Source organism: Poecile atricapillus, chromosome 3, assembly GCF_030490865.1.
Source record: "Poecile atricapillus isolate bPoeAtr1 chromosome 3, bPoeAtr1.hap1, whole genome shotgun sequence".
Classification (NCBI taxonomy): domain Eukaryota; kingdom Metazoa; phylum Chordata; class Aves; order Passeriformes; family Paridae; genus Poecile; species Poecile atricapillus.
Genome location: NC_081251.1, coordinates 75,975,748 through 75,987,911, shown reverse-complemented (window position 1 = coordinate 75,987,911; position 12,164 = coordinate 75,975,748). Strand labels below are relative to the sequence as shown.

The following is a 12,164-nucleotide window of genomic DNA, read 5'->3' as shown; positions in this document are numbered from 1 at the left end:
TTTAGACGAGCAGGCAGTAACAATTTAAGGGAAGACAGTTATTTTGCAAAAGTCTCAGTGTACTTGCAAGTGTTTCAATTTTAGAGGTTACCAATAGTTTTCAGAAGCAGAATTGGGCACCCATCAGCTCAGAAATACAACATCAAAATAAACAACCCATCAGCCTAGGGCTTTAAAAATTACACTCTTGAAAGGCATCTGCCATAGAAATAAAGTATGCCTTAACAGCATTCTGAGGCTGCATGTCTTCAGCAAAAGCTACTTCCAGCTGTAAACAGGCACTGTTTCTCTCATTACTGATTTGGTGGCAGAAGAACCAGACCTGATCTCTCAGCTCAAGTGTTTGAAGTATGACAGTTTCCAGGCAACATTTCAAACAAATGTCATGTAAACTGCAGCTAACTGTGATGTGCTACCATGCATAATCTCCTGTCCTTGAAGCGCAGGAGCTTTATAGGAACACAGGGAACAGAAGCACAAGAGGTCAGCTTTTGCATACCCTCCTAAGGTATTTTTTAAAAATTTTATATTTTTAAACAGAACACTTTGCACGCATTTCAGAAAAATTGCTAATAGCATCCAAAAGCTCTCTGAAACCTGAAAATGAAAAGAATGCTTTAGAACACTCAGAAAGCAACCTTAAAATATTTTTAATTTACTAATAAAATACTTTTACTCAGCAGCCAGTCTTTTCCAAGTGGAACATTCATGAACTTTAACTACAGAAGGTATTTCATATAACATAAAGTATTCATATTTTCACAAAACAATGCATGTCTGAGACCTATCTGAACTGTAGATTGATTAATGTAATAGGATAATTTTCAAAATTAAATACATTGTATGTAGGCTGCAGAATTAATGAAGCCTGGTTTTGTATGAATACCTGTTCTTTGTTCTCTGAGCAAGGACAGTGGCACCACCACACTAATCTAGTCCCTTACCCTGACCTCTGTCTACCACTGAAAAAATACAAGGTGTGACAACAAGCTGAAGTGGCATTGACTACCCAACTAATATGTATATATTATACATGTAAATATCAGATGAATGTTAGGGTACTTGGCTTACTGATAAAATATACACTTGACAAATACTGCTGCTGTTCTGCTTTGGGATGACTAGTTTTAGTATCTCTTGCCTGAATATCTTCTTTCCTTTTCAGACGAATAATTCCTGTTCAGTACCGCTAGACTGCGTCATGGTAGACCTCATACCACTGTTGAGACAACACACCCGACTAGAATTCATTCCATTTTGTCCTAACTGTGTGTTCAGGCTCCCTTCTCTGGGAGACTGCACAGAGAGAAATTCATCTTTACATCAGAGACATGGGACATAACAGGGATCCTCACCCTGACATGAGAGCAAAGATGCACTTGGAACAGCTTTAGTGCAGCAACTCCCTTTGTCACACCTGCTCCATTTTCAAATCCATGTGTGTTTGGCTAACAGCTCAGCTTCAGATTGACAAATGGACATGGATGGACAATGTAAATACACAGGACTTGTATGAACAGAGTCATGTATGCAGAACAGTCATGGAAAGGGGAAGATGAATATGAATGGGCATATCTGGATAGGGAAGCATCAGGAGTTAAAAAAAGCAGAAGACAGCTTTACAAGCATCACCCAGACTGGCAGGTCATCCAGGTACCAGCAGTTCTATACACAATTTCTAAGGACATCTAACTCAGGAGACAAAGGACAGAGATCCTGACAACTCACAGAGATGGGACAGGCTAGAGAGAGACAACAGCTATCAGCTTTTAGAAGCTAAAGCCTGACCCAAAACCAGCACGTTGCTCATGCTAGGTCGACTAGTTGTCAACCTAGAAAGAAAACAGGAGACCGTAAAGACTCAGCAGACAGCATCCCTTGTCCTTCTGTTGCAAGGAATTCTGGAGGGACTACCTGGGTACTTGGTACTGGAAATACCACCTAGACAGACACATCTGGGTGCTGGAGAGTGTGTGGCAGTAAAAATATGAATGCAAATATCAGAAATCTCTTTTGTTTCACGTTTGATTTAAAGTAAAATTGCTTTTCCCCTCCTGTGAGACCCAGCATAGAGACTTGATAAACTGTTGCTATAACATTACAACACCCTATTTTGTGATAGGGCTCATTCCTTGAGAAGCCACACCAAAAAGTAAACTAAAAAAAAAATTTAAAATCTTACCATAAAGTAAAATAAAGCTGTACTAGAAAGTTAAGATTGAGACTGAGGATAACTGATCATTGTCTTTTTTCTAGAAAGTGATTTTGGGTTTTGATGTTTGATTTACACTTATATTTCATTTACCTACTTTGTGTTAACTTCTCTAAGAGTTCTGTATTGAGTTTATAATCGATAAAGAAACCTTGAATCTGTTTATCTGAAAAAGGGGACATGGTAAAATTATATGTCCCTGTATTTGTATATTTTACCTCCTCTGACTGAAAATGCAAATCACCACCTATTTTCTTTCTTTAAAAAGAACAAAAATCAAGCATGAAGAAGTTAGAAATTGATGTGAAGAGTGAGAGAAGGAAGTTTGGAGAGCTGGCAAGGACAGGGCTGAAGTCCCCATTATGGGGAAGTGGGCAAGGGCTGCACACAAGCTCACCTCTTGGTGACTGTGGTGGAAGGCTTCTTTGCCCCAGTGACGGTAAAGCTCCAGGATACCAATCAGGTCACCAATTGCTGTGACAATTGGCAAACACAGAACAGATTGGATACGGGTCCCCGACTCCAGTCCAGTACCTTTGGGAAATCGCTCATCCTAGAAAATGCAAAAATAATCTGATAAAATGTAAAATCTGATAAAACATTGACAGGAAAGACATAACTGATGTTTTCCTCCCCCTCTTATCTGGCGAAATCTGCAGGAAAATTACAAAATTCATTAAATCTCATCTCTCAGCATAATTTTTACAAAATAGTATCTACAAAAATGCAATTTTAAAGTCTCAATATTAATTTATATTAATAATACAGATAACCTTATTGATGTAAGGTCAGAATTACCTGTGATATTACACCCAGCTTTGGGTTTGTTTATATAATGCTTTATTCTCTAATCCCACAGGCAGCAAAAAACAACACTTTATTGCTAATGCCAGTCCAGATTAAATAAAAACCAGACAAGCAACACTACCACTCCACCATCCTTCTCTCCAAAAAATGCCAAAGAATTTGTAATCACAAAGAGGACTGCTCAGATCTCAGTATTAAAGAGCAGACAACAGTGATTTCAAGAAAACAAAAATTGAAACTTGAGGCTAAGGCTTTAGGTTACACAGTTATAATCCTCAGCCAACTCCTAAGGAGGAAAATGTGTTCCCAAAAAAATTGCATGAGAGTAATCATCTTCTTCCTTTGCTTACGCATCCTGAATACACTGGTGCAAAAGATACAGAAGCAAATATTAAAATAATCCTACCAGCCCAAATACATAATCCTAAAATACATAACTTTCAGTCCTCATAGGGAATGTTATAGGGCTTTATTACTTCACTTCCCTATGTAGGAAAGGGCCTCTTTCTTAGGCAGACCTAAGAAAGCACCTGCTTATTGCAGTTAGCAAGGCAGTCAGAGCACGATGTGAAGTGTGCAAGACTCACTTCGTTGCACATCGTTCCTTCAGTACCTGACTCGTACCAGATGTTCCCTGCAGGCTGTGCTTAGGCAAGATAGACACCTCTTCAAGGCTGATCAAAATCTCTCACTTCTCAAAGAAAACAGCAAGTAATCTCTACCTTAATTACTAAGATGACAATCAATTTGAACAAATGACAGACAAAAGAGAGTGGGAAGCACTTTGAAACACGAGCCTTCTGCTTTCTCTTTTTAGTTCTGTCCTCCCACAAAAAAAGGGCTGGCAAGTCTACCTGCACCCGCTTCCCTTTTGCTGTTGAGAAGCTCCTAAAATCACATGAAGGCAAACCATCTCACCAAAATTAATCTTGCTGTGTGGTCAATGAATCACGGATATTAAACCAACAAAAAAGTTCCAAACTCCTCCTCACTAGCCCCATGATTCTGCTAAGAATGTAAAATCAAAACACAGAACTCTTGTATGTAAGGATATCATGATATTAATTGAAAATTACCAGAAACAATTTAAACCCTTAATTTAACTGAAAAAACACACCAACACATAAAATCTTAACAGTCCAGAGTGTGTAGAAAGCACTGACTATTACAACAGTGAAAGCAGCTTCTGCCTTTTGGTTTTGTGGCTTTGTTTAGGTGTCCTCACATTAGGCATCTGGTATTTGTTTATAGCCTAGGATTGCCCTACTAAGGTCATACATATTTTTAAGAAATAATTTCAAAAGTAGAGATAGCAATGTCAAATCTTTTTTTTTTTTTTTTTTTTTTTTTTGGTGTCACAGTGTCCAAACTTGAAAAGATAGGAAACATAAAGAGAGAGAAGAGAATGTAAATTTCCTTGGTGTTCTCATAGCCAACTAATCATAAAGTGCTCACACAAAGTACAGTTTAAATACCAATTTCATAAAATTGCACAGATGCAACTAGAGGATGAAGTGTTTTAAAGAATTAAAAAAGACACATGTATGAGTGCCAAGAATTACCAGAATATCAACTCAGGAATTTCCAATTCCTGTTACAGAAAAAGGCTTGAATTTTGATATCAGTTACATTACTGTACTTTTTATGTGGATCTACTGATACTATCAGCATTCTAGCTTTACATTAGAATATGCAGAGATAAAAATCCTGCCTAATAACCACAATTCTGACTGACATTTTTGTCAGTGTGAGCTCTGTATTAAAATTAAATCAAATTTTCAAATTTGATTGACTATATGAAAGTTTACTTGTTTGAGGTTAATAATTCAAGACCAAGACGGCAGGAGTTTTGATTAGTTGTTCTTTCCAAGTGACTGTGGTTCCATCATGTCCTTTACCTGACAATCAAAAAAAATTGTAAAATAATACAAAACCAAAGTGAAAAAAACCCAAACCTTTAAAACTAGGAATAAATTAAATATTCTGAAATTATTCCATCAGCTAATCCAAACTCATCCAAACCTCTTTTCCTGGTATCAGGACAGATGTCAATTCTACCATTAAATGTTCATGTCAATAAACATTTCAGCGTCAAAACATTTATTCTAAGAACAGGCTGCAATATCTCATTAAAAAAAGAAAGCTTTTTACCCCCAGAATATCTTCTACTAACAACGTTTTTCTTGATCTGGCTACATAAGCAGATACTGTAGTGCCATGTGCAATGGGCCCTGCAGGAATGAGTCGTGGGTGTCCTTCTTTAGCTCCTGGTGGTGTAAATACACACAGACTCTAGTTAGAAGGAAAAAAATAAAAGAGAAAGAAAGATAAAAAAAGCAATTAGAACGCATAATTACTTTTACAGTTGCTGCACAACTTATGTACAATAAAGCAGATAATGTTGAGAAAAACTTGAATAAACACCACTTAATTCTTCTGAAACCTTAGAAAATCCCATTCTAAAGTTTCCCAGGAACTCACAGACAACTCCTCCAGAGAACAGTGGATGACTAAAGTCAGTAATTTTTTATATCAGGGTAGGAGCGCATTTACTTTAAACACACAATACCCAGCATACAAGACTCACAGAAGAAAACATTACCTTGTATGAAAAACATTAATTTTTTATCTAGGATGTTCTCATTAATTTCAATAGAAAATACTCAAAAAGTAGACATAATGTTTAAATTTCTTGTTATATAATACCAGAGATAGATGACAATGCCACACCACAATGTATTACTAGCATTCCTCATAAGAACGGCCACAGGTTGTGTCGCTGATTAATTTTACTATCAGGATTTGCTTTCATGAGGGCTGCAATGAGACAGGAGCTGTTTTCTAGCAAGAATTATTCCAGGTAAAATTTGCATGCTAAAATCCAACATCTACTATCAGCCATAGAAAATGATGATATGAGGTGCATCCACTCATAATTCCTTTCATAAATCCTTTCTTTACAAACATGCATGGTCTGTTATAAAACATTAGTACTAAATAGTTCCAAAAAAAAGAAGCCCACACTGAAATGTTCAGAACTAAAGAGATGCAATGTAATGCACCATATGAAGATACTCCTGCAGTGATGAAGATACCTGAGCTGTAATGAATTACCAGCATTTTGGAAGGAGAAAGGGACTTTTTGCTGAGGGGAAAACAAATGGTCAATAAAAAAGTATGAAATTCATAGTCAAAACAAGATTGAAGTCTATCCAAGTAGGATAGTCCAACAGTTAGGGTATTTAGCAAGCTGAAAAGGAAAACACTCAAGATTCTGACAAAACCAGAAAGTCAGTCTCAAAAAATTCAGCAAGACAAGAAAGTGAGTTTTCCATCCAGTAATTCATTTCCTAATATCTGATACAGATGAAAATTAAACTGTCTTAAAAATAATAATTAAATAGAGCTGCCCCAAACTATTTTAGCACTGACAAGTGATTTTTGCATTTGGAAGGAAAGATGTTTCCTCCATGGACTGAATATTCAGATTATTTACTCAATTTTGATTATAATATAAGAACATGAAATCATGGAATATTCTGTTTATTCTTATCCTAAACCTGGACCTTATTCTTCAAACCCATTTATGCTCACAGCTTCTTTGAAGTGTGGCCTCTAGAAGTAAGATACACTTGAAAAGTCAGAATGTTTATTTTCCATATGAATTACAAGAATGTAGTTAAAAAAAAAAAGTAACATCCAAACATGAAGAATCATTAAATCAATACATTGAATCTGCCAGAACAAGCTTGCTCACTCTACCAGAATAAAAAGCTCCATTTATTCTTACTTGCTTATAATCCAATAAAGATACATACAATTTCTAAATGAAAACTTAGTTTCACAGTTGCTTGCCTTCATAAGCTTCAGTTCATGTTTTTACATGCACTTAAATAGAATGAAAAAGAACATTTTACATAACATAGCCAAGAAAAGCACACCATGATCTAAAAAAAAAAAAAAAAAGCAAGCACATTATTCTAATAAAACTGAAGAAACCACAGATCTTTATTTATTTAAATCAGTGCCCTGGTATAAAATATTTTTTTTTTAAAAAATAAAAAAGGTAGTAAAATATAGAGGGCATAGAAATACTGCAATGCATATCTTTACAGAAGTCTGATCCACTACACTATATGCTTAAGATTTACTATTTTAAAAGTACTCTTGTAATATGAACAGTCACACTATAATGTGTTCAAAACTGAAAAGGTGGTTTCTGTTGCAGAGTACTGTAAAATGTAGAGATGCAACACAGTGTTTCGAGTCTGACTGATGTAGTCCAAGTAGTGGAATCATTCAAAATCAATAGGATGCCAGAGACCAAAGTTGATTATGCTGAAGATGCTAAAGAATAACACTTTTATTCACACCATTGTTACCTACTTAAGATATATTTTATTCTTTTTGCCAAGGTACCATTAGCAAAGTTACTGTTCTGTTTAAATTATGTGTATAAAATGTGCTTTTCCACATTCATCTTCTGAGTCATACCCAACACTAAACACAAAACAATGCACAAATTTTTCTCCTCTCAGAAAGAGCTTCTCAAAACAAGGAAAAAAGGGAAGAAAACCAAACAGCCACTTGCACCAGAAAACAAAGAACTCACTTCTCCCACACATACATATTTTTCTTCAGAAAAACACTTCTTCTTCACTAAATCTTCAATGGCCAAAAACCTGTGTTGACACCATGAAGTATTGCCTGCAAAAGCTGCTTTCACCTGCACAGTCTTTCCTGTGTCCTTGTGTATTGCTTTGTCTGGTAAGCCCTTCTGTTGTTAACATCATGAAGTACTGCTGTAAGCAAATTTCCCTATGCTGGAAAAAGTTTGAGAACATTATTTTACTTCCAGCTTCTCCAAAAAAGTTGTTTTTCAGAAGCAATCCTATTTTGCTTCTACAGAAAGTTGCAGACCTGTGGCTAAGGGGTCAGTGATCGAAAAACTCTGCTAACTATCCACCCAAAAGGTTCTTAATTTGCCACTGTTCCCCCTAACTGTAGAGGTAGAAATGACTGTGCATAACAATTGATAATCTTATTCTGACCATGCAGCACTATTAAAAAGAATGGCACTATTTCTGATAACCATATATAAACTGAAATTAATCCATAAGCTTCTGCCATTCCACACTGACTTTATACATACACGTGATAAATTGCTATGAGTGTTTGTACATTCCATATTTGATGAATTTAAATCTGAATGAGTTTAAATGTTTATTGCCAATTAATTATATAGAGATGTCTCGAATAGAAGCCATCAATGGCAAGGTCAGCCAAACAAAACAAACTGTGCTCTGCTCTACTATGGCATGTTACTGAAATAATCTCTGAGGCACCCCACAGACACAGCTTTATGGGAATCTAAAATTATCCCTGTTGAAAACCAGTAGGTTTTTCATGTAACCTATCCAGTTCACATTTATTTTTTTCTTTTGCTTAAGAAAATACTTATGAAATGAAATGTATTGCAGTAATGATAAATGTAAATGTAAATGGGGCTCACCTACTTTTTTCTATGAACGATTCCAGCATTTTTTTAATTTGCAAATGTGCATTCCAATAAACTTTCACTAGTTCAAAAGGTAACTAGGACTGTGCCCATACAGACATCTGATATAGTGCATAGAACTTCACAAGTAAGTGAAGGAATGGATAGATTGGGCCCTTTCAAATAAATTTTGCATTTTCTCTGTTGGTCTGAATATTTTACTTCAAAAAAGAGAGATTGTATTTTTGGTAATGATAATGAACAATGATTAATAATAAAAAAAAGAAACCAGTGGATCTTCATCCACAAGTTAACCAATATATAGTCAATAAAAAAGGAAATAAGATACTATTAGGACCCCTGATTTCCCAAATACTATATTGATAACTCACAAAGCAATAAAAGGAAAAGGTTGAGGAAGCAGCAGGATGCTTGTGCACTGCTCATAGACCCTTTTGCTCCTATTATCACTTGCAGTGAGCCTCTAAGTATCAGAAAAGGATAAATACAAATAGCTCTTTACTGATAATGGAATGTCACTGTCTCGCTCTAGGCAAAAGTTAAGTAATAAAAGATAACTAGCGTAGAAAGAGCATTAGGTATGTCTGGAGCTGATGATAGAGAAGGCACCCAAAACAGGAGAGTCAGTTTGGATCTGACAAACTAACAAAAGGACAAACATTAGCTCGGAGAGAGAATCCTTTGGAAGCTTCCAGGGTCAGGTATTCTAGCACCTGGCAGTCCACAGGACTCTGCAGTTCTCAATTCTGATCTGTTTACCCTCCTTCCAGACAAAGACAGAACCTCCTTTCCTACATTAGTCTCAACTACCCTATTAACAATATTCTTCTGACAAGTTCCATATGTGTGGACCTGATTTTCTCTGAGCCTGAGAGAATTAAAGCCTGTCAGTGGCTGATCTGTTCCCAAGGAAAAGTTTCTTGGGAGACCTCTCACTCAAGGACAACATTACTAAACCATCTTATGATAATAAAAAGAATTGAGATTTGATTGAGAAATCAAAACAGTTCTGTATAACTGCAGATTGTGCATTTTTCTCTTGTCCCACCAATGGGACAAGAGGTGGTGTTCCCTTGACCAATCATGTTAAACCCGTAGCTGAAAAGTTCAGAGAATAAAGGCCCCTTTTCCTAGCAACCCATTCTGGTGTGTGCTGTGAATCCATACTTCTACATCATGTCCAGCAGCAACAGTGATGGACTTCTTTCTTTAAATGTAGTAGGCAGGGGAACACTGAAGTTTGACATCAAGAACTTCCTGTACCGTGTTAAAACCGTAGAGCACATGAGGTGCTTTCTTTCCTTCCATCTGTGACAGGACAGATTGTTCTGGCTGGGCCTAAAATCTTCAAAATTTTTCCTCCCCTCCTAGTTTAATCACTTAATTCACTTAGATAAAGTCCACAGCCAAAAAACCTCCTATTAATTTTGATGGATGTAACAGTGTGGTTTGGAGTCCACTAATGACCTACCATGAACGCAGAGATCAAGAGGTTCTTAAAAAAACAAACTGAAGCAAAACAGAAAGTCCAAAATAAATTATGACTTTAACAAATGTTTAAACACTGGTGAACACAGAAAAATGTTGCAAAATTCACTGTTTCATCTTGATGGTGTTAGGCTATATAGTTGGACTCAATCATCTCTGAGTTTTTTTCCAAATTAAAAGATTCTATTACTCTATTCTATGACCCATGTTTTTTAGGCACTCTAGGTAGAGGCAACATATTGCAGTCTCTAATATCTTTTTTAAATAGGAATGTATTAACAAGCCTTCCTGTCTACAGGGATGCAGAATGATGTACTGTAACTGTTTCTTGAGGATATAAACAACATCCTCAATTCACCGATAAACCCACCAACCTGGCTTTAAGACACATAAGAAAATCAGTGTATATTCAATAAGCCATAATACCATGATTTTTGGTGCTCTTTCCTTCATACTGTGCACTCAGTCTGGTAAAATTATTAACTAATTTATCTTGAATCTCTTACTGGGGCTGAAAAAAAGTTCTTTACTCCTCATTTCTAACAGCTAAGAGCATGCAGAGGAAGAATTACTCATGTAAATCTTGTCATGCTGGCATAACTTGGCCTCATTGTTGGTTTTCCTACTGAAAATCTAAAGCTTGACAGAGACAGCAGATTAAAATCCCAATAAAAGAAAACATGAGTAGAAGCAGCAAGTCTCATAACACAATAGCATCTGCAACTCTTGACAGATATTGTTAGAGCACTAAGAAAGTACTTGCAGTTTTCAGTGATTTCAGTCTTTGGCTCTTCCAATGAAGAGGACAACCACAGGTATCATTGATGCTATCTTTCTAGTCACTGTTGGTATGCAGTTTGTTGGAATCTAGTACAACACCAAATCCTGTCTCACAAAAACTAGAAACCATTCAACCAACTACATAAAGTTTGACAGGATTTGAACTACAAACATGTATTCATCATCATCCTCATCATTATTTCACAAACTGTTATTTCTTCTCTTTGCATAACTACTTTTAACTAAGCAAATGACAATCATAAACCAATTTTTCTAAAATTTCCTTGCAGAAAAGCAGCCTGTCTATGATCAAGGTTTAATGATTAAAATGAAGGTTAAAGTACACATGTGACAAAGCATTCCCCTAACAAACTATTTTGGTGGTATGGGTTGACTGCATCTTGATCTATTTTCTTCCACAGCACAATCTGCTGATAAAACTGGTCCCAAAAAGTGCTTCATGGGAAATCATTTAATATTCAACTGACATTAAATGAAAGCCTTCATACTAAAGCATTGCTATGTGATTTGATGCTTGGGGGAAAGAAAAAATTAAAGAGAAATGGAAATTGATCAAGCTGATATTAAGTGAGTTTAATGGCTTCTGCTGCTCACATATGTTTCTGTTCAGTAACAGCAATAGATTTTACTCTTGGTAAAGGACAACTTAAATGTAAGACCACACAACCGAAAGAAAAAATTATCTGCAGATATTTACAAAGGCTATGCCCTAAGGTCTGGATTTTTAGCAAGAATAAAACTCATCATAATAGGGAAAGATGACCAAGAAAAACAAATTAACAATTAATTTGGAAATTATTCACAGCCAAATCCCTTGGATTTATTATCTGGTTTAGCTGAAGTAGTAACCCAATACTACATGCTAAAATCTTAAAGAGCTCTATGCAACTATATCTTGAATTTAAACACAAGTGCAGCAGTCTGACTGTATGAAGCACACAGAGATAAAAGAAGGAAAAACCACCAGCAACTACCACCATTTTTTATAAAAACTTGTTTCCTTTGCAATAAATCACAGTGTACTTGACAGGAGATTTGCAATTTTAAACCACATAGTATGCACAAATGTTGGATACTTGTGAAATGAAGGTGATGCACTTACTGTAGGACTACTGGCAGTTTGTTTTGGGTTTTTTTTGGTTTTGGCAGGGGGATTATGTGTTCACTCTTCTGAACAGTATTAATTTTTAACTGCACTGAACTCAAAACTTTCCAGTTGATTTACACAAGAAAAAAAATACGAGAGTTATAGCAGTTCATTGACACAGAAAACCAAGTTGACATACCTCTCTACCGTTCCTTCCATTTTAAGGCATGGTCAGCTAAGCATTTTTCTGG

General features: G+C 36.0%; 1 protein-coding gene across 1 annotated transcript in view; it reads right to left on the bottom strand.

Moving 5' to 3' along the window:
• Positions 1-12,164, bottom strand: part of PDE10A (phosphodiesterase 10A) — a 173,390-nt gene that overhangs the window by 37,349 nt on the left and 123,877 nt on the right. Inside the window, exons 6-7 of the mRNA XM_058835297.1 lie at positions 5,171-5,311; positions 2,610-2,765 (exon numbers count right to left, since the gene is read on the bottom strand). Coding sequence (XP_058691280.1) covers positions 2,610-2,765; positions 5,171-5,311 — 297 coding nt within the window. The remainder of the gene's footprint in view (positions 1-2,609; positions 2,766-5,170; positions 5,312-12,164) is intronic.